The sequence below is a fragment of the Grus americana genome, chromosome 1 (genome assembly GCF_028858705.1).
Source record: "Grus americana isolate bGruAme1 chromosome 1, bGruAme1.mat, whole genome shotgun sequence".
NCBI lineage: Eukaryota > Metazoa > Chordata > Aves > Gruiformes > Gruidae > Grus > Grus americana.
In genome coordinates, this window is record NC_072852.1 from 6,531,778 (window position 1) to 6,555,327 (window position 23,550).

Sequence of the window (23,550 nt, forward strand, 5' to 3'; positions counted from 1 at the left end):
TTGAAGCAAAACACTGGGAGGTTTAAGGCAACCTTCTGTGACCGGCAAACTGCACAGCTTGAAGATAGAGACTCAATGAAAATGCAAAGCCGCGCGTGTTTAGAGGGACCATTTTATCTTCTCTGACGCTGTCATGGAGTCTACAGTTGCCAGTGTAACCATTAAGGAAAAAGCCTGGGCGTCACTGTGGGGTGCTCAATAAAAAATAAATAAATTAATAATTAAAAAAACCAAGACCCTTGTAGCTACTCCTAGTTCATACAGTGCCAAAAACTAGAACTTCTAGAACTAAAGAAGAGCTCTGAATTACTGTGCTTTTACTATAATAACTCTGTAGTTGCCCCATGAAAAAAAAGTGGCTTCAGAACGTGGTAAAGCTCTACAAGAGCCTTCAGAAATATCTTGCTTTTTTCCTTTTCTTTTTTCTTTGGATTCCTAAAGAAATTAGGCTTGGGGGTTCAGCCTGTATTTAGAAGGTTTATATCCTCGCAACAAAAATGCATGGGCTTGGTTCCATACTTAGAGATCACCAGATCCACGGTTTTGCGAATTGTTAAAGCAAGGAAGATTTTTGAGACATGTCTTAATTACCACCACTACCACCCCAAAAAAAACCCCACCAGGATTAGACTTTTTTCCCCTGTATGTAAAAGTGGATGGACGGATTTTCTGTTCCTCAGCTGTAAACAAGGAGAAGAGAGTATTATGTTGAGAATTGTCCAGTAGCACAAGTTCAAAGCTACAGATGTGAAATTTTGCAATGTGGATCTCAGCTGAAGCAAACAGGGTATGAACCAGCTCTCTTTCGTGCAGCAAACTTAAACACAGGACAGAGAGTTCATAACTGGACGAGCCGAGTGTGAAAAGAGATGAACCTCTGGTCAAGTCTAGGACAACAAACTCCCTTGTGCCTCCTTGTGGGTTTTTTTTAAGGTCTTACACAAGGGAAAAAAAGGAGAAATGGAGCTATCCAGCTGTTTTCCTGATGTTTGGATAAGGTCTAAGCAAATGTGCTGGGGAGGGGAGCAAGGAAATATGGTGGTGGTAGATCTGGGATGTATTTTAAAGATTGTATACTTAGGTAATATAATGTATTTAATTGTGCTTTAACATGAAATAACAGTTAATCAGCCTATTTTTCACTAACGAGCCTCAGTTTCCCTCAAACAAATTGCAAACCCACAAAACAGATTCAAATGAGTAAATTGGATCAAAAATCCAAGTTATTTGGAAAATAACTCTTGCCTAAAATCCAAGATAAGAAGATTTAACACTAATGTGGTATTTTTCTCAGTGCATGACATAGCTATAAATCTGTCTAATGTCTTGCTTTTGTTGCAGCACTGAAAAAAGGGAACTTTTTCCACTGGAAAATTGGCCCAGCGCTACATTTTGGTTATGTAGGATCATGCAGTGCTGGCATTTGAAATAGTGATAATTTTATGCTTAAAAAAATGAGTAATTGAACCACTGAGAACTTTATTCTGATGAAATCCTTAGATCACACTCCTTCATCTGGTTTTCACATTCTTGTGTATATGATCACGCGGACGTCGCATCTGCAAGTGACGCATTTGAGTATAAAGCTGGGTATGTGTGCCTGCACTGCTAAAAAATACAAGCAGTATAAAGACGTCTTTAAAATTTTATAACTTCTTTAAACACAAGCTAATTTTTCCTCACTTTGTGTCTTTCAGAGAGACTGCCACAGAGTTATCTGGAACATTACCAAGGTAAGCGAGTCGCTCGATACCGCATTTGTGTATCAGTGTCTGGAAGGTGCTGAAAGAAGCACGACCTTTTGAGCCAGAACATGATCTTTTCCCTAAGGAAAGCTGCTGGGATATTGAGAACTGGAAGTGCAGAGAGGAGAACACACACTGTGTGCCCTAGACAGACAAATGACTGCGGAATAGTGGCGCAACCACAACTACCCAGCTTAAAGCCCCACGTTGAAGTTGCTTTGAGGCTTAGCACAGTTGTGCACCTGATGAGAAAAATCCCAGATGTGGCTTTCTTCCAGCTGTGCAATTATACCCATTGCAGGTGGCTTGGCTTTTGCTTTAAATTTCACCTGAGGGATGAGAGGAGGGAAACTTGGAGGTAGGAGAAAAAACCACTGTGATCTTAAGACATTTTCATTTGGAAAGCAGGAAAGCAGCTTAGACCAAATTCTTCGATGCTGAGAAAGCTTTTCGTAAAATAATAGAACTAGACAAGACTCCCAGGCTGCAACAGAGGTTTTTGAAGAGAGACCTGCCTACACATTGTCAGAGGATGCAATAAAATGCTGTAATCATGCAGATAGAGAAAAGGGTGGAGAGAAGGGAAACAAAAAAATCCAATATGGTAACCTGTCACTTAGCAGAGATGCCTGGTGAGCAAAAAGGGAAAAAAAAAGGTGATCTCAGTCTTCCTGCATCCTCTGCCACCAGTTTTGCTCTTTGAGGTGCAGGGGTTTTTAATGACGTCATGGTTTGGGGGGGTTGTTATCCTCTGATTAATACCAGTGTTGTAGTTCATACAATATATAAGGTTAAACGGATATTTCAACAAGAAAATCAGTTTTCTTTAAGCAAGTTACCTGCTTCTAAGGCAGAGAAAAAAAGTCTACCCTTCTTTATGGTGCCTGCGGTGTATATTAATTGGCTTGACTGTGTTGTTAAGCTGTAAAAACGTAGACTTTCACTGTATGATGGTTTTTTCCCCCTTTGTAACGTATCACCTTGTTTTGTAGGTACAAACTTGTGTACTTTATATCAGTTGTTCATTTATTACAGACCTTTCTTCTTATGACTTACCATCACTTGATATCCTGAGTTGTGTAAGCAAATATGCTGGTAAAATTTTGCCAGGCGTTTGAAGTGCTGACCAATGATCAGGCCTACCTGACACGTAAAAGATTTTATTCATCTTCATTGCAAAAGAATTACAATTCCTGATACAGACCAAAAAAAAAAAGAAAAAAAGAAAAAAATTTAAAAAAAATAGAGATTCAGCAGAGTAGCTGCCTCCTTGATTAGGAATGTCAATAACACTGCTTAGCTGTATCTTTTCCTGGTTTTAGTGCTAAAATATTTCCAGTTTGACTGCATGCCCCTAATTGGTTAGGTATTATATGACTAATATACTGGAAACATGAAGTCCCTGTACTGCAGAAATGAATTCCATTTTAAATTAAAGTTAAAATGGGAGATATAGGTGCTTGAATAAACATCCAGTTTCATGGTTGCCATTAATGATTGCCTAAATGGTTTTTTTGAATTAGTACCACAAGGCTTTAATATCAACTGTGGCAAGGTGTTGCAAGTAAAAAGCAGATTATGCAAGCAACATGCACGAGGCATTGTAATTGTGTTATAAATACTAAAACCGGTGATCTTATCTTGATTTAAAACAGATGTTTACAGCTGTGCGCAGGTTGGCTAGTCCTCCAGCCTTCTCGGGGAATCACCTGCTCCTGCATTTCTCTAAAGAAGCAATTGCTTGGGGTTTTTAATCTTACGTTGTGATGTATTAATCTAATAATTTTTGCTCTTTCGAACTTCAAGCGAACCGTTTTGCTATTATTAATTCATAACAGTGAAACAGTCCAATTTCCCCACCAACCCCACATCTTCTTCCACCCTTACCCTGCAACTGCTTTACGGCGTGTCAAATTTGAGGTGTTGCACCTTGAAATGATGAAACTAATAACCGCTTTCCCATAGAACTGCGCTGCTCGTATTTTGTCCGATGGGGCAGAAAAAGCCCTCTGTAACCCTAGAAATCTAACTCGCATTTGCGCAGGCAAACACGAAGCCTTTTCTCAGGGCAGTAACGGCTCGTGGATATATTTGTGGCCAGGATTGATCAAATCCTTTTCAAGCATTCGTAAACCTGGTGAAAGGGTTTTCACCGCAAGCGACGTAAGTGTGAGCAGATGTGTCTGTACTTGGAATATTTTGTCCGACTGTCAGGAGGGTTTAGGCACCGGTGGAATTAATTTTTTTGTTGTCATTAAAAAAAAATCAGATGAAGAAAAATTCACAGAACCCACCTCTGAATTTTACATGGTTGAATTCAAAGAAGTTACGGATTTGCTCCCAGAAAACCCTGTAAATAGTCAGAAGTTACAGAAGAGAATATTTTGAATATTTTCTCTTCTCCTATAGTAACCAAGAGAGGTTACTTATATGCATTATTGAAAGAGAAAATATCATATCTTGGTAAATGGTGATTTTTTAATGTAGTCATTTTCCATTAAATACTGATGATTGATCTCTAATTATTATTTTTAAGAGGAAGAAGAAATTACCTTACATCTTGCCACTGAAGAATATATATCATTGACAGACAAAAGCAGAAAAAAACTGAGTTGGTGGACATCATTTAGAAGGAAAGCTAATAGATTAACTTTGCCTGTAGAAAGATATAAAAATATTCAGCACAATTATATTGTGTCAGTTCTGATTTACCAGTTATTTCTGATGATTTTGGGAAGCTCAGGCTAGAGAAGGAATTGAAAATTTAAACTTAAAATATGATAAAGAAGCTTTACAATTTTTATGTTAAATGACATTATTATATCTATGAATGTATATTGTTTTTTTCGAAGAAAGACTTTCTGTGTGCAACAGCACATCAAAGAACGGATCTTCACAAGGAAAACTTTATAATAATATTAAGTTGTTCATTGCATGACCTATTTAGAGTACTCAGATACTTCTTGTTGTAGACTACATAATTAAATTTTAAATGGAACATGATAAAGAAATTATACTGGTGATCTCTAGAGATTTGAATACCCTATTTGGATCTTTACAAGAGTGTAGCAAAGGCATACTTTAAAATTTAATAAAGGTCTGGCCTATTTTTTTTTTCCTTTTAGATGTTCTATAGCTGCTATGGCAGTTCTATTTCAAACTGTATTTGCTCTCAGCATTACAGAGATGGTACCTGCGATAACAGACCAAACTAAAAGTATTAGAAGAAACATAGCTTCGCTTGAGAAATCCACCACTTAAACATGATACAGAACAATTAATGACTAAAGATAATCTCCTAAGCTCTTGTGGTACCTAAGCTTGTAACCACCCTTTCATAGACCAGCATCCGAGCTAAGCGGTCGAGGGGAGCGGTAAATTAGCGAGGTGGAGTGCTGGAGCACAGGGCAAAGCCCTATGGGCACGAGGGAGATGATGTTTGGAGGTTAAACGAGAAAATACTCAGCTTCAATATCAAAGGAATGATTTCAGTCTCTAGCCACTTCTGTTTGTTTCTGGGAAAGTTACTTTATATTTGAAGAAGAACAAATATTTTCAATATGGACCAACCGCGTGGATTATTTATTTGCTTAATGCTAGGTTAGTAATGATAACAGAAGTAAAATTTGGGTTACTTTCCCACTTTTACGTAGTGGCTTAATTTTACATTTCACTCGGCGGGGGGGAGGGAGTAAAGTTTAAATGGTCATTCCTCCTCTAAGCTGTTCTTATTTACTGTTAAAAAAATTCAAGAGAATAATTTACATAAATATTTTTCATAAAGAAATTCTAGAAAGGTCTCTGCAGCCCCTGCTCTAAATCATGAGCATAACTCACGAAAACTGGTATTTTGAGGTAAAGGCCATCTTAAAACTGTCATTTAGAATTTTTTTTTTAGAAGGGTGGGAGGAAATCTGCAATAAAATGTAGTGGCATGGATACATTGATGTGAAAACAATCAAGTGTGTTCCGAATGGAAATTTAAATGTTCAGCTTCTCTTAGAATCATAATAATTTGAAAACTTTGTATATTTTAAACCAGTAGTCTGGAGTGGGGTACAAATTTTAAGCCTTCTTGAGTCGGGCTTTTATTCTCCACCTTTCCATAAATTTCTTGAATAATGTCTAAGTTCCATTTACTGTAGAGACTTATGTTCTTCTGTGTCTACAGCATTTTGGAAATATAATTTAAGTACTGAAGTCACTTTGGTACTTTTGAAAAATGTTAACCTGCAACTTCACCATTATTTAAATCTAATGCAACTAAGCTTTTATCTAAAGGGAAAAGAAGAATTGACAACCCACCATATGACAAGCAAAATGAAATCTCTTGATCACTAACTGTCAGCAGTCTTTCTAATACCATTGTGTTAGGGAATGATATGTCTTCCAAGGAGCTAAGTACACAAGGTTTTGAATCATTTCTGTCTTGACAGCCTAACCCAGGATGGTTTAGGATGAATTGGATGAATTATAAAATCTATGTGGCTCTGTAGAGTGAGTTAATAAAACATCTGTGAGCATTTTAATTACTATAAATGAAAAGTGTTCTTTTCGGACAGTAATAGGGGCGTGGACTAAAGACCTACTTGACATCTCAATTGCTGCCTTCACTGGTTTTGCACGGACAGTGGGAGCTGGGGTTAGCTTCTGTATTTGCTCTTCTGGTCCCCTTCCAGTTGAGGGCTTCTGCCAAGCAATTTCTCTCACTCTGAGAACACCAGGTTATACCTTTCCCCCCTCATGTTTCATGAACTGTGGATGTCCTCTCATGTCACTGGTGCTGCTTTGCCAGTCATGTCAGGCTTGAACGCCCACCCACCTACGCCGTACGTGTATCTGCCAATCTACGACAGGATTTTCCTTACCTTGATATATAATATTTACCGAAGTTTTATTCTCCCTTAAATAAAGCAGGGATTTGGCATAGTCCATTTATGACCCACTCTTCTAATGGAGAAGTTCTACTTTCCACCTCCAAATCCCTTCTCAAAACTCACTTTCACTTAGAGGTACATAAATAATAGGTCGAGAAAATGTTGTTCATCCCGGGTGGCAGGCAGTGGTGGCTGATAACGTTAAAATCTCTTGAATGTCAAACTATATGCAGCTAACCAGAGTTAGTCTTTGGAAATGATATCATCTTGTATCTTTTCTGAAACCACATCATTAAAAGGAAAAGAAAAAGATTCCAGCCCTCGATATTTAAATGTTCTCAAGTCAACAGTCTTAAAGAGCAGGTTTTCCATAATTTGGATGCCTGCCACTTTGTGAAGAAAATCATTATTTTAAATTGAGACTTGAATTTAACTAATCACTCCCTTAAAAAAAAACCTAAAAAAACCTTAAAAAAAAAAAATCTTATGTTTGACCTTTTTCTATGCCTCAGATGCTTATTTCTAAATACTCTTTTCTTTCATCTAACCTTCGAGGTCTCTTTCTGTACTACAAGCAGGACTGCTTATTACCCATTGTATGTGCTGTATAGGAGTGCACTGACGATGTTTGGTCTTTCTCAGGTGCTGTAATATAAATTACCATAATTATTTGGGATAGGAATGGGTTTGATGTTATTGTAAGTGGATGTGGGGTTTTTTGAGGAAATAATACACAAGTTGTCTCTGAACTATTCTGATCTTTATTTTTTCTACGTAAAGCTTCAATATCATTAACATGTGAGATGGAGTTATTCCTTCCAGTAGCTGCCAGCATTTTTTCTTCTTATTTTACATCCACTTTGAAATATGTTTTTTACAGCTAATGTTAATCTTAAAACACACTTAGGCGCAATCTGATCCCTTTCTGAAGAGACATTTTTAAAACCTTAAGAGGAGCCTAAGGAGCATAGAGGTGATTATCCATATGTGCTTACTGATGACTTGCATTCAATAATTACTAAGATACCAATGGCAGGATTCACATTGCCTAAATTTAGCTATCACAAATGTCCTCAGTCTAAAGAACCAGGGACAAAATGAAAAGAAATAGGTGCCTTATCTCAGGACAGGGGGAATAACCTTGGGGAATTGTTTTTCTTTCTCCATTTTCTGAAAGTGGAGCCTGGGGGAATAGTATAGACTAGAGGTTTCACTCGATGATAGCTTTAATTTAAGGTGAGTCCTAGCAGCCTGAGTTTTATCAGTGTTAAAGTGCCGAGTGACGTAAGCCGATGCCTGCTGGAGTTTTGAGGACATTGGCATGCTTAACCTCAAAAAAAACTTTTGATATTTGGTACTTAAGTCCTAAATATAGACCCTGGGAAGGAGGGGGGAAAGTCGAACAAAAATGATTGTTGGACTTGATACGGCTCTGACCCAGAAGGCAGCAACACTTCTCACAGTGCAGAGTCCTCAGAAATCACGGCTCGCAGTCTTGAAACTGCTCCTAATTGTACGTAGCCTTTGAATCCTAAAATGAGTGTAAGTGATTTAACTCGGTGACCTGGGTTTCAAACCCACAACCATTTTTCGCCAGGAATTGTTAGCAGCTCTCACAAACACTAATGAATTTGACAGCAGACCTTTATCTTAAAAGTCTGGTAGGGCTTTTGTTTTTATTCCCTATTGTAAAACTCTAATATTAGAGACATATTCCCTTCTTTTTTTTTTTCTTTTCTGTTATTCACCTTTACCAGACTTCCAAGCATCTTTTTAACTTGTCTTACAAAGCATTGCCATCCGAACGTGCCCAATGAGGATAACATGCAGCAGAAATGCAAGGACTCAGATCTCTTCATTTCCATTCCTGAAGGTGAATTCCAAGATCGTGATTATTTTTATTTATACAGTGCCTAAAGAGTGCTAAATACTTTATGGAACAAATAAAAGACCTCTTATAAAAAGCACGCATTCCTATAATCTAATTTTAGTCTCAAATCAGGCAGTATGAATGCTAAGCAGCATAAGATTGGGCAGTTATTTAGGTTCATTATCTGTTCCACTTAATAGTGCTGCAATATCTTACTGGTTTAAGTTAAATTTACATTGGTCTGGAGAGAACATTTGACTGTGTTACAGGAATGGTATTTCTTGGGTTTGCTCAAAAAATGAGCCTTTGAACCGGAGTTTGACTGAAGATAAAGGGACCATTACTGGTGGATTTTGAGAGGCCATTCCAGTGTAAGAAACAGCAAAGGAAACCAGCTTAAAATACCAAACCTTTTTTTCCTGTCCTTGTTTTATTTCCCAGCTCAGTTGAAATACTTGTGCTCCAAGTTAGTAACTTGAGAGTATCCTTTGCTTAAGTGGTGTTTTAGCACTTAAGATCATCAGAACAATGTTATTTAGAAAGTCAGTGCAAAGGATGAAACTTGTGGGAATAACCTCAGGTGTAAATATGCATTTGGGGAGGGAAAAGGTGTATATACATCTGTCAAGGACAGCTTTCTTAACTTGGCAAAGTTGAGAAGCTTTCTTTTAGTGCCTTTGCTACAGCATAGGCAAGGCATGTATCATATATTATGAGACAGATATCTATAAAATGATATAATACAGAGTACTATATAATATGGTTTATAAATAGTTAGAAATGAACTGCTGACACACGGGATTTTTTGTGTGTCATCCTTACCATTGGTCCCAGAAGAGCAGTAGTAAGATACACGGGTGGGACAGTGTCAGGAAACCCACCCCGATACTCCTAGGGCAGCAAAGACTCCGGTGTAGCGCTCTCTTCAATGTTCTCTGCCTTCTGAGCATCGCTTTTATTTAAGGAATAATAGCTATTGTAACATTTACAAAAAAGTTGCAACTATTTTAATGATTCTGAAAGATTTGCTATGAATTACAAGCAAATCTTAGACAACTCTTAGTAAATTATTTAAAGAGGTTAAAAAAATCCCAAGAACCTAACACATTCCCCAGTGTTCAAGGTTAACAGTTTATACTTCATCTACATTATATTAAAAACATTTTTACTGGAGTCCATAAATGTTACACATTTTTAAAAGGCAATGATCACAGTGGGACTAGATAGGTTACATAAAGCCAGACACGAGATCTGCAAGCAGTAATTGGTGACTGTTTTTTATTTTTTGAGGGTGCTGACTTGAGATTCCTCCTGTGAGACGAGGCAGATTTTCACGTCCGTACCTTGCCATTAGAAGCAGGCAGCCCCTCAAGTTTCTCTGTGGTCAGCAGAAGATGACTGTGAGCCCCAAATTCACGTGTTCGGAGCAGTCTCTCATAGCGGTGCTGTAACTCTCTTACTAGCGATGATGTTTCGCCAGTTTGGAGCCACTGAGGACCTACCCCACTTTCTGTGTACGTTCTCCCAACGTATTTTGCAAGTTGTGCCCTACACAGCACTTCTACAACAGCAAAGTGCCGGCACGGCGCTTCTCTTAGCTGGCCTGTAATGGAACATATTTTTCATTCAGACCCTTGGAACTGTTAGAGCTTTCGCACTGTTTTCTGCAGGGAACGTTTAAGCCTCGGCAAAGCCATGATGTTGTAGAGTGGATGCAAATCATGTCTGTTTGCCATACTCTAACCTTAATGAATGCCTGTGGAGAAAGAATGAGGGAAAACAAGATGCCAGGCTTCACCTAACACACACACAAAAAAAAAAAACCAAACCCCACCAAACTGTCTTTCAGCCCTTTCTGATTATTTTCCTTCTGAACTTTTAGATACTCATCTCATAATGGTTCACGTGCTTAATTTTGGAGAATAGTCCTGCTGATATCAGAGTGATTGTACTAGTCAGTGCAATTTTAGCATGAGTACTGCTGCTTACTCATTGCTGTAAAATGAGTATCATCTGATTTGATCCCAGCTTTGTCACTAAGACTATAGACAGCTCTACGTGATTACGAAAACAGAATATACACATAGAAACTCAGGTTTGGTAGCATCCTCTTGAAACATGAATTGAGAATCATAAAGTGGAAGCCTCAGATAAGGGCCTAAATGGCTCCGAATACTATTTAGATACACAGTTTGGGTTAAACAAAAGTACTGGACAACTGCAGGTGCCACTGACTTTGGTTCAAAGGGCAAGCGTGCTTTTCGGAACCAGGCTACTGACTCAAGCTCTTAAAAGGTGGCTGTGGCGTTTAGGGAATCTGCTAGAGCTGGGAGCTCAGGAGCCCGTCTTTTGACTAGATGTTCAAAAATTATTTTCTTTATTAAGATTTTTCTGCTGGGGGGGTACACCTGCACCAGTGTGCTCATGGATGCCAAAGAGACTTTGGCTTGCCATGTCTCAGTCACTCAGATTTCATTCCAGGATCGCATGGTGAAGTAAGCAGAAGTTCCTGCAACCAAGAAGTTTTATTTAACAAAAATGAAATATTATTATTCATGTCATGAGTAATTGAATCCCCAGATGTTCTCATTCTGTATCAATGGCTGGGGACAATATGACTCTAGATAGACTGTGACAACATGAATTGATTTCTTCTTTCTCTTTTTTTCTTTTTTTTTATTTTTTTTATTTTAAACCTGCAAAGTGACTGTGGGGTTTTTTTTAGCTGATTGCTTGGAGCTGACATTACAGGCTGTGCAGCTGTAAAAAAGACCTTCTCATTTTCATCGAGAGTAAATAAAATAAAATATTGCAGAAATAGCATTGCTTTTCCCCAGTCCTGCCCCTGCAGAAATAAACAGCGATAACTTGGATAAAGCAATTGAATTTGGAAAGGCATTCACAAGAAGAGATGGTTGCTGCTAACACTGAATGTTCAGAATGTAATAATGAAAGTAATCATGTTACTAAAAAGCCACCTGTTACTTTCTTCAGGTTTTATCTAAAGCGTAGAGTTCACTTTTTTGTTTCTGAATTTATAGCAGAGAGGAGAATCCAGGTCTTTAGAAACCTTATTATACGCAAGGTAGTAATTCCTTATGAGAGTTAAGTAGAAAAAGAAACCATGCTCGCTAACATTTCTAAAGCTGTTAAAGATGGATGTTTCCACGAAGGAACCAAAGTAGAAAAACTTTAAGTGTTTGTTAAGGCATGCACACACGGTGCATACAAGCAATAAGTCTGTTTTGCTGAACTGTGAAGTTGCACTGAGTAATTTCTCTAATAACAGAATAGATATTGCACCTCTGACCCCAGAGGAGCTCCGGGCTCAGTGCAGCAGCCGGCCCTGGCATCAGCAGAAACTTGTGCAACCAAAGCACCGGCTGAGTGGTGGAAAGACCAGGAAAAAAAGCAGCAAAAAAGAAACTTGACATGCAACTTGTAAATGTTCCGTCTGATTTAAAACTTCAGAAAATGATTAATGATGAAGGGACTTTATTTATTGATTCCCTCCGTGACCTGTTCTTCAGAGGAGCTGCACAATTGTGTCCAGAGTTCTGTGTTTGACAGCTACCTCTTACTTCCAAAGAAAGTATTCAATCCACTACGAGCGTACAGTAGCAGAAACTTTTAATTAGCATTTCATGTTAGCTTTCTCTTATAGAAATGATGCAGTGGTGATGTTTTTCCTCTCTGTTATGGAGAATGCCTGTGGAAATAACAGTTCAGTAGCTGGAGCAGGAAAAAAACCCCACAGTATCCCTCAAGATAATACTGCACGTGTAGAAATTGGAAAATAAATCATATAAGAAAAATATTCAGTTAAAGCAGCAACTATATCTTCTATTTCAAAACTTGCAAGGTGAAAAAGAGTGATGTGGTTTAAAGGGGATATTGATTTGGCTGAGCTACGCATGAACTCATGCCACAACCCCAGCACTTCTCTGGTCTCCGAACCTCTTAGTATTAATGCGAGGGGTTTAGATTGATGGCTTGAAGTTTTTCTGTAAAAACAGTGAGTCTGGCGAATGGCAAGTACTCAAGGTGATTAAAAAATAAATAAATAAAAAGTTACTTGAAGGACTGAGAAAAATTTTGTCATTTGCACTTTCTCGTAGTGCTGTATAGTTAGAGCAAGGCAGTGAGAGACTACCTCATTTCTGCCTTCCATTTTGTCTTGTGAGTGGTTGACTTTCCTCAGCAGCTCCACCAGGTAATGTGACATAAATGGGAAATAAATTCCCATTTGTCTCACAGTGCCAGGGACGTAACAGACATTTTTAGATATTCACCCATTTGAAAAAAATCTGAGCTCAGGCAGTTGTTGAAAATCTGGCGGTCAAGTTTGGCTTGCTATTCTAATGCACGTTTTCAAATTTTGATCTTAAGAAGTAGGTGATTTTTTATTAACTTGAGGAATGCTGTGGGGCCTTGGTAGTGGGTTCTGGATAATAGAAAACATGTGGCAGGAGCTGCTTATCTTTACAGCAACGTACGAGTTATTGTTCAGGGGGAAGCCAGTGGTTCATCTCTTCGTCTGGTATTATCTAGCAGCTGCTTTGAAAGACAGGCTGGCAAAGTTGAGAAGAGGCAGGTATGAAAAGAAATATCTGCAGGAAAATCTTCTCAGCCCTTACCCCCACCTCTTTCACAGAAGATGCTTTATATCCTTGTTTTCTCTGGTTTTTAGGGCTTTTATAATTCCTGATATTCTATATTTCAAGAGATACAGATGTCCAGTTTTCTTCTGACTTTCAGCTGTGATGTTTTCTTCAGATGAACCAAAACCAAAAATTTGTTTCCTTTTGTAAATTCAACTTTGGATTAACTGCATTCTGTAAGACAAGGCACAGATTTAAAGAATTATGGTTAGAGTTCAGAAAAACAATAAATAAGGAAATAAGAATTAGCAATAAATAAGGAAAGGCCCCAAATTCCTTTTTTTTTCTTTTTTCCCAGTATTCTGCATGCACCAAAGCTGGTCTCTTCTGACCTTATACGACTTAAAGTCTCTATAAATCTTATGGTGAAGCATCAAGTCTAATATAAGAAAAATCAAACTGTCCAAAGCAAAAAGACACACAAAACAAAACGAAAGCCCCAAACCTCCACCAAGCCCATCTTTGGTATTATTCTGCCCATATAAGAATCTCTCAGAATAATTAGAAATAGTTGCACCTGATATTTCTGCATCCAATACTGCCTGCACAACGCTCGCCAGTGGGCTGCTGCTCAGGCATGCCATGCATCAGTCATCTCTTGCTTCTCTCACCGTGTTTTTTAGTCTTCCTTACATGCAGAAATTCTCAAAATGTGCTTTCCAAAAGAAATCTGCTCCAACCAACAGTCCCTCTTACTGGTATTTCCTGAGTGGAAAAAAAAAAAAAGAAAAAAAAAAGCTTTTATCACATATTCCATATGTGCTTTATGGTGCTGAGACTTGATAACTGAGATATGATTTTATAATGGAAAATCCCCCAGGGAAGCGTGCAGATGTGCTGTGGAAAGATACTGACACTTTGTGCTATTTTGTGGGAAGGGTATGAACACTTTCTCCCTTTCTTTTTAACAGGAAAGAATATTAAATTAAAAAATAGACTTGTGTCTCTTGTAAAACTCCTGAAGATATGTCCAAGTGGTGGCTAAATGATGTACACATTAAAATGGTACTCTGCAACATATAAAACTACAATTTGGAAAAGGTACCTGATCATTGATGATATCAGTGTCTCCTTTCTTTCAGCTAAATCTGTAGCCTTTTGAATTTGTAGCGAACGCTGCAGCTAGGGAACTTCAGCAAGGTGCTAGTAAAGGGGGGCTATTGATGGCGTGCTCCATACTGGAAAGCTGTCTTGTTATTGAATGCAAATGTGACTTAGATATGTAAATTATATTCAAGATTTCATCAGTAAGGCTTTAATATATCTAGAAACTATCTTAAAGCATTTAAATAAAATGTTAATTGAAAGTATGGAATAGTGTTAGCAAGCTCTTTCAAAGAAAGCTTCAATTCCAGGCACGTAACAAGGAAGCAAGCACTCTGATCTAGTCAAACAGAACCTCCCATGGTAAAAACCTATAATTGTTTTAAAGTTCTCTAAAAACCTACATCTCTGTTCTCATCTCATCCCACACACTGTGATACTCCTTATGTTCCTCACTCTCCTCTCTCAGAGCTGACTTTCTTTGTAGCCTTCTCCCACTCCCAGCGTGCTGCCTTCTCTCACCTCCTACGCGTGGAGCTGCCTCCTGCTGCCCATACAACAAGCAGTTCTCTACACATCCCAGCCCTTTCCTTTCCATGAGCTTGCCTGCGCCCAATTCCCTATGAAGCCTTTGGGATGTCTTGCCCTGCATCAAAATCCAGAGGGTGAACTTTGTTTCCAAATTCAGGAAAGCTCAGTAATATGCCAAGTGGTGAATGTAGATCTTCTGAGAGCAGTCATCAGATGGAGCAAATGACTGATCTTTATATTTAAAAATAAAACCAAACCTATTTTAAAGAATAAAGAGAGTGGTTGAGCTAGACTGCATGCCTCTGGTGCTTATGGAAGTGCTTTCACAAGTGGCAGGGCAGTTCTCAGCAACGTTGACTTCAGTGGTTCAACTTCAACCAACCCAGGTCCAATTCATCAACAAAAGCTTGAGATTAGTCCTAAGAGCTGGAAGTGTGGGAACACAGAAACGGAAGCATCTCTTGCTGCAGTTCTGCTTTTGATTGTCACTCCTTACCTACTCATTAATCAAGGGGATTTTGGAGGTATTTGCTAAGATACCTTCCTATCTGCAGATGGTCTGCAACAGTGACAGCAGCTGTTCCAAAAGCGAGCATGAAGGGAGGTATTACTGCTGCTTAGCTATGTTTACAAATTTGTAACAAGACTACTATTTAAAGTATGTTCTTTTGTGCCTGCACGCAATATGTTATCATCTAAATGTTGCCGGATTGATGGAGGGCATCAAAGGGATGCAGCACAGAGAGTTTTCTCTGCTTTGGAGTGGTTTCTTTCTTCAAGAGCTTGTGTGAATCTTGTAGGTTTGGGCAGAGGTTGCATGGATTAATACTGTAACCTGTGACTTGCGTTCCCATGATCGGGGGGGAAAGGAGCACAGCCACATGATAGTGCTCAGCTGACAGGAGTTTACTGGATAAGGCTGGGGAAGTGTTTGAGTTCAGGAAAGACATAGTTCCACACTGAAAGGTAGAAAATAAGTAGAAATAAAGCGCCTTTAATTTTTACATGTTGAATGCACTTTTGATGGTAGAGGGAAATTGCCAGCTGTGAATGATTTATGGTCTTTTTTCACAAATCACCTACATCCACAGACCAAAGGAACCCAGCCGCATGCTATGCCTCATGGAGGGCATCAGGGGACTGGGATGCTCTTGCGTGGCTCCCAACCATCTCTCCACCCAGCAGCAGCTCAGGCAGGCTGTGCTGCTTTAACCATGATGCCTCATGGATATGACCAAAGTGCAGAACACATGCAGGCAGGACGCAGCTCTTGAAGCTGTCAGGACCTTATCAACCCAAACTATGCATGAGGGGTGAAAGCTAAGGTACTGCTCATGCTTTTCTAGTAGAAGCTTCTCTGTTTCAGTGTATTCTTTCTGTTCTGCTTCACATAAAACGGTTGCCATTGAAGGTGCTTTTTTTGCTTTGCAGAGCATCTATGAATGGAGGTTTCTGAACGTGTTTTTCTATGGGAAGTGTTCACAGAAAAAAAGAGAGTAGAAATGCATGTAATAAAAAATTTAAATATCAAATCTAAACTTCTGGGTAAGGAAGTGAAAATCCAAACAGCCTCATTTCCATTGGAAACATGCTGAGTTTCCATGTGGTTCCCTGCTTGCATGACTCATTGCTGGTGTTTGTGTTATTCCCACTTGGCTTTGAAACCGGTCTCCACCTTCTCAGGTGAAGGGATTCATCCCACAGTTCTTTACAGATCCAGATTGGAGTGAGATGAATCATTCCTGTCTGTTTTCACTGCTGACTTGAAGGGCACCTATGCAACAGGGTTCCCATGGAAAACTCCATGTTGGAGACAGGTGATGTTACGGGGGAAAAGCTTCGCTGATGTCCTTGCCATCATCTTAGTGAGACTGGGATTAGAATTCTCATTTTGTTGAAGTAACACATAGCAGGGGGGACCATAGCGATGTACGTGTCCCACTCCATGGTACCATTTGGCAAACCACACAAGTTAGGCCAATGGATTGAAGACTATGGTAAAGTGAGAACGTGTTGTGTGGTTTTGAGCATTAGAGGTTAATGAATACATTTTGGCTAGTAAAATATATTTATCTTTCTGGAAGTAAGCGACTGTCATTTCTTGGTATTGCTTGCATATTGGGAAGCAGAACTAGAAAAATGCATTTAAAAACTGCACCTTGCTGAACTTGTTTAATTAGAGGTCAGTAAAATGTAAATGGGAGAAAAAGAGCTGATGCAGATGCCTTGAGTTTGCTTAGATTGGGTATGAATGCAGAAAGCTCTATGTGTAGGGCTGAAGGTTATACTTGGGTTCACTCAAAGGGGAAAGCGAGTGTACTGTGGCTAGTAGCTATTAGGGGAGGTAGAAGAGAAGATCATCATTCTCTGCAAAGCCAGAAAGCCAGTTTTTGCAAGACTATTCCTGCCTGTATTGTAGCTTACAACTGCTCCATGTAAGTTTTCCTGGGTTCCAGTCTGCTGTCATCCCCCTAACCTTTGAATACACCTGCGTAATCAAATCAGAAAGTAAAGGTCTATCATTTACTTCTCTTAATACCCTTGGACAGATTGCTGTCTCATTAGAAAGACTCAGCAAAGTAATTCAAGAACTGTAAGGCGCTAATAAGACGCTGTCTTTAAAAATGGCTTGGCTGAGTGGAAAGCCTGGCAGGTCCCCAGAATGAATATCTGGCCACAGGCTGGAATTGTTTCTGTGCTAATCTGCCTGGTGTGTTCAGAGGATCTACTTGCATCTTGTGGAGCGGGAGGTCTGGAGGCTGCTGACCCATGAAGAGCTCCCATCTGTGGATCCAGCTTGCTGCGATGATGTCTGGTGGGTGGCCGACAAGTTTGCACTTTTCTGCAGCTACAGTCCATGGACCAGGACGTAGTCTGTGAACAGAGGCATATTCTGAATATGCCCAGCCCTAAACTGTATTTACATTTCACCAGGGTGATGTATAGGCTTTATGTAGCTCTGTTTGCTGGGCTGAAGTGAGCTGTCAGAGCTTATCACTGTAAATTTACTTTTTCTATGCATCCTTCGGAAAGGAAGCTTTGGATTTTAGAAAAGGAATGGCATAGAGACCTGACAAAATCAGAAACTGTGCACTTCACTGAAAAGTGACTGGGCACAGCTCTTTAAAATACGGGATTTGCAGTTGTACAGAATTGATCTGGAAGAGATACAAATTCCATCCAGACTAAATTCAGATTTAGATTTAAAATGCAACTCACATGGGCACCAGCTAATACACCAGCCAAATTCACTCCATTATTAAGTTAAGAGACTATCAGGTGACCCCCATGAAATGTATTAACATAATGCCAGTAATGAGTCTTTTTATAGGAAGGTGTTGAAGAAATGCAAGCAGACTTTGTAATGTGGTACGACGCTTCCAGAGTGGCTCGTTTCTCATTTCACAAAGCTTTATGCGATGGATCCATCTGTTCCCAGGAGATGCGAGTGTGTTGATGCCATTTTCATGGGCAACTTTGCTTCTAGTTTGAAGCTTTCTGAATTCTCTGGAAGTTGCCCGCGACTTGGTATTCATTGCCTGCGGCTAACTATTGCCAAGACACTCGGCATAGCTAGCAGAGATTGCCTTCACAGGCTGGGCGGGGCCGTTACTTAGCTCCATCAAGGCTCATTAAAGCTTCAAATCTCTGAATGCACATTCAAAATTGAGTGACAGGAACTTCTGGGAAAGTTTTGTTGAAAAGCCTGGCATAACTGAGTAATTATAATATAGCAGTACTTCATATGCAACTTGATTGTCACAGCCCGTGTCAAGAGAACTCATAATTTCTGAAGGATAAGACCATATGTTCCAAAAAGAGCTTTCAGAATGTGGGATACTTGTTTTGCAAGTTATGTTTTTCCTTTTCATAAAAAACCAAAGTGTTATGAAATGAGATTAAAAAAAATCTCCCACACTTAATTAAATGGATTCTCCAAGAAGAGGCCCCAAACCTGTTGGATAAGCTTGTTCCAATAGCTGTGGTTTCTGATTTACTTCTGAGTGTAGCTGCAATAACATGCTGCAAGGATAGTTGAAAGGACACTGTTATCCTAAATATAAATCTAAAAGTGTGTAAGAATTTTTTTTTTAATTTGTTTTTCCACCTATACAGTCTAATGCACTAGTTAAGCACCTCTTTGTGTAAGATGACAATCACCTTGCTGGTTATAATTGGCCCCTGAAACAAAGTATGGCCAGAAGAGTCCACCAGATGTCCAGACAAATTTGTGTGTAGCAACTGGAAATGCTACATGCTGTGGTTTACATCAGCGTTGAATATAAATGTAGGTGACTTCATCGTCTTCCATTTTAAGCTGTATCTAAATCACCTGTATTGTCCTGAAAACTTCTTGCATCTTGAATGTAATGTGAAAAGGTAGCTTGGGCATCGCTGGTGTTTAAAAGTCAGAACTGAACCTGAGCTGACATTTCTGAAGACGTAAGAAATATTCAGAATTGTGCTCCAACAGGAAGGAATAATATTGACTAACAAGATCTCAGTATGGTTTTGGAGACCCTGAATGTACACTGTGGTTATATTTTTAGAATTTAGATTTTATTTTCATGAGCAATAATATTCCAATAATGGTGTTGTGAAAACCAACTGGAGTCAGGTTGATGGGTTGGGATATTTTTATTCCCGGTCAGGGACAAGCACATAGGGAGATGTAATTATTGCCCCAAGAGATTATAATATCCATAGTCACAAGCACAACTTACTGGCTAATTAAGGATATACCTGTAAGATTTCTTGATAGAATTTTTTCTGCATTTCATATTGAACAAAAGTGCCATACAGCAACCAATCTTTGCTTGCCTTGCTAGGAAGAAGTTTTACTTACATTGTTGTGATAAAATAGGATAAAATCACTCTTGTAAATATTTTCTTGACCTAGCTGGGAGACGGTCACATCATCTTAGCTCTGCATGCTCAACATCTTCATTTTACTGTTAGCTTCCTTTAAATGAGGGTAGCATCACGAAAAGTCTACCGGTAAATTTACCCACTTTAAATACTCGAATTTTCTAAATGTTTTATGTGTGTTTAATTTTACCTGTTTTCTTAACTTTGCATATTCCGAATATGTCTCATCACTAGGTTCCTAGTGGATACTTGCTAAAGAGTGACAGATACCTCCACTGGAAAGGAACTATGCAGATTTGGCATTCGTTAGGCTTGTAACGTTTGCTGATCCATGTTTCCCATGCAGTATTGATCGAGACTTTAGATGAATCTTAAACAACATGTTGTCATTGCATATTGGTATCAACTCTGCAGATGTCCTCCTCTGGGCTGGCCATTCAGTGCTTTCCTTACGGTTAGTAGAGAAAAGCAGGCACTTTTCCAAATAACTTCTCCCAAGGTAGCTGTTTAAAATAGGTTTTATGGATTGCTTCCATTGCTTCAATGGGGAAAACCAGGCTTTACTACACAGAGAATCTGAGTTACTGGTTCAGGTGTGGACACTTTCTCTGAAGAGATCTAAAGTCACACAAAATGGTTTGTACCAGCTTGCCCCATGACTCTTTATGGGGAGGAAAAACAATAAATCCTTCTATAAATCCTTTCCGTTACGCTGTCTTACAGACTAACTTCTATTGGACTGACATACACTAAAAAGGTCACCCATTTTCCATGATCTGTCAAGTGAATTAGACAGATTCTGCCTAAATTCTTTTTATGTTCCAAATCCCAATGATTTGATTGCCTGAGTTTTGGCTGGCCAACTTGCCGTGTCTGCAGCAAACCATCTTGTCTGCAAAGGCCTCATTGACTGGTGTTAAGAATAAACTAATTCTGCAGAGTATAGCCTCCATCAGGCAGCTCTCCGGTAAATGCTAACGAGTAAGTACCAAGAGGTGTTCCAGAAGTGATGTGAGCTGCCTCCGCTTAACGAAATACCCACCTTTTTCCTTGGTTTTAGCTTGTCCCAGTCCTCATTTCCTAATCTAGGCAACCCACAAGAGAACTGTTTAGCTAATGAATGATTGAAAAGTATGAACACCGAATTCAATAAGTCAAGAAGAAAACAAACATAAAACCCCACAGAGATAACAAAATGTATGCTTAAATGCATCATTCAATTACTCTGCTCACTCTTTGCTTCCCATTACACTCTCCTTTGTCAGTACACAGTGTATCTAAATGGCAATCTCTTTGTGACAAGAAACTTTTCTTCATGCCTTTACCTGCTGGTGCAGAACACTGCTGGTACTTTGCAAATATCAAACAATAAAAAAAAAAAAATTGATTGCAAGCAACATATGAATTGCATGATGGTTAGTGAAGCTTCTCAGAATTTTCTCTACCCAGTATTAAGGTAGCCACCGAAGTCTGCAGATTTGGACTGCTCTCGTCTTTATGAATGAGAAAGGCAGTTAGATGATGTTAGTTCCTTAAGTCACCAAGGGCCATACAAGCCACAGAAGGATTGTGATCAATACAACATTATTCTTTGGTTTTTCTTTCCGGATAAGTCAGCCAGGAATCATATTGCCATTACCTGCTCTAAAATTGTTTGTCCCCGAGGATGTGAGTTATATCAGGTGCTCTACTTAGGCTTTTCTTCCTTGAATGTTCCTAGAAAGTTGGTTCGTCTGGCACAAATGAAGCAAAGCAGCTTTTCTGCTCAGAGGCCACCCGTATAGTAGAATACAGAAGTTCCCTTGCCTCAGAGAATGGAGCCAACGGCTTTGTCTTGCACCATTCTTAGCGGGTCTTTTTAACTGCCTGTAATGTGAATGAGTCAAAGGCAGAGCTAACGCTTGTATTATTAGGCTGCATGACATTAATGCTTCTTGGGATCTCAAAATCTTCTTTTTCAGTGTGCTAGCATCTGAAAATGATTGTATGGTTCTCCAGAGACTTTGCTTGGATAATGCAAGCAGATGTTAGAAAAAAACTGAAAATGGATAGTCGTATTGATGAGTCCCATCATAAAAAGATAAAATAAAAAAGTCATTACCTTTACATTGCTGCGTAGCTTAAGATGATGAAATGCAGCAGTTATTATGGAAGAAATGGTCTTTTTGCGTCCTCCAGCTATAATCTATTGCACATGATTAACACTGAGAGTCTTTACTAATTAGCTTTTATGGTCAAACAGTTTTCATGAAGTTGGTTTCAAAGAAATCAAAATTAAACTCCTTATAGCTCTGAAAGATAGAATTATGGAATATGAATGCATAGATAATCTTTACAAGCCAGAGGAAAATGATTGTTGAGCAACAAAAGCTACATAAAAAGACCCAGTAATATCTCAGGTATTGCAATATAGTGTGTATGGATAAGTGATGATGCTAGGTTTTTATAAATACAGTCTAAGTAGATTGGGGGATACACAGGGTTATCTTTTGTCTGATAGCATGTATTGATGAAACTTTACATATTGATGCTGTGAATGCAAGTGGTATAGAATTGATCAGAGCAGGAGGCAAAAATTCCCCCTTTACACATCCTTCTAAAATTTTAAAAAAAATATAAGAATAGGAGGTGGACAGTTGAATTTATCCCACCAGAAGAAATGCTGCAAATCAAAATGAATAATTTTCCCCTCCACCATTTTGCTCCTTAGTTTCTCTTTGCGTTGATTTGTTAGTTTGCCATACCTTCCAAATAAAACACGGCTTCGAGTGACTTCATCCTGCAGTGTTGCACTGTATCTTCTATTTGTAAGTGTAATGACGAAAGAGCTTTTAAAAGATGCTTACACTGAAATGTGGTGTTTCTTTTCCAAGTCAAACCGCCTTAATTTACCTGTGTGTTTGTGCAGATAAGCTTTACTAAACTGCGGCCCAGTAAATATCCTCTCTTCGGTGAGCCTGTAGCAATTACAATTCACAGAAGGAAGGGGAAGCACTGGATTTAGTAGTTTTCAAAACAACTTAGTTTTATAGCAGAAAAAACATTTAAGCATTTAGGGGCTCGTATCCCAGTCACTACCAATAAATTTCTGACTCCCAGAAGATTTAGCAACCCAAGTACTTTTGAAAAACCTATCTTTTGCTCACGGAATCTCCTAGATGAAACACAACAATTTGATTCTTTCATACAAGAAAGGAGAGGTCTTAACTTTTTGAGAGACTTCATTCTGGAATCAAGACCTTTGTAGTGGACAGTAGAGACCAAACCATACAACTCCAAAAGGGCTAGATCTCAGAATTAGTTTCATGAAATTTTCCCCATTTCTGTATCGTCGACCCCTTCAACAGAGGATAATTTTATATCAAAGAGATCCTCAAACAATTATCAAACATTAGAGACATACACAAAAGAAGAAGTTCTCATAGGCTGGCATTTTTTCAGTATAGTATCATAGGAAGGTTTTATTCTTCTAGTTGTATTGTGAAGCCCTACAACAGAGATCTTTGCAGTTCTGACATGGTTTACATATTTGAGATTCCCCAAACACTGCTTTCCTTGGTCCCATTGTTAATGTTTGCCTAACTAAATAACAGGGTGAAGCTGAGGATGATTCTGCCCTAGGCTAGATCATTCCAGCTCTAAGAACCTGCAAAAATTTAGTGTTCTCCTGAAGTAGCTCAGGATAACCATGAGATCCTTTCATTTGAATTCTGTCCTCTTGTGCCAGGGGTTTGGGGAGGTTTGTTGCTTTTTTAATATGGTTTGGATATTGCAAGCAGCTGTTAAGGGGCTGTTGTACCTAGTCATACAAATTCCCGGTATCATTGTTAAGAAATGAAGACGTATATAATGGTGGAATCTTACCCGTTCGGAGAAGCAACAGACTGAAGGCATTTGAGGCAATAAGATGCATATATGCAATTTGTGTTTTCAAAGTGTCTTACCAAGTCCAT

The 23,550-nt window shown here is 38.9% G+C and overlaps 1 protein-coding gene across 6 annotated transcripts in view; it reads left to right on the top strand.

Moving 5' to 3' along the window:
- The window catches only part of CELF2 (CUGBP Elav-like family member 2), a 577,644-nt gene that overhangs the window by 257,155 nt on the left and 296,939 nt on the right, over positions 1-23,550 (top strand). For all 6 annotated transcript variants that reach the window (XM_054819652.1, XM_054819577.1, XM_054819567.1 and 3 more), the window contains one exon: positions 1,698-1,733. Coding sequence is in view for 5 of the 6 variants with exons in the window: in XM_054819577.1 (XP_054675552.1) it covers positions 1,698-1,733 (36 nt within the window). In the remaining variant the exon portion in view is untranslated. The remainder of the gene's footprint in view (positions 1-1,697; positions 1,734-23,550) is intronic.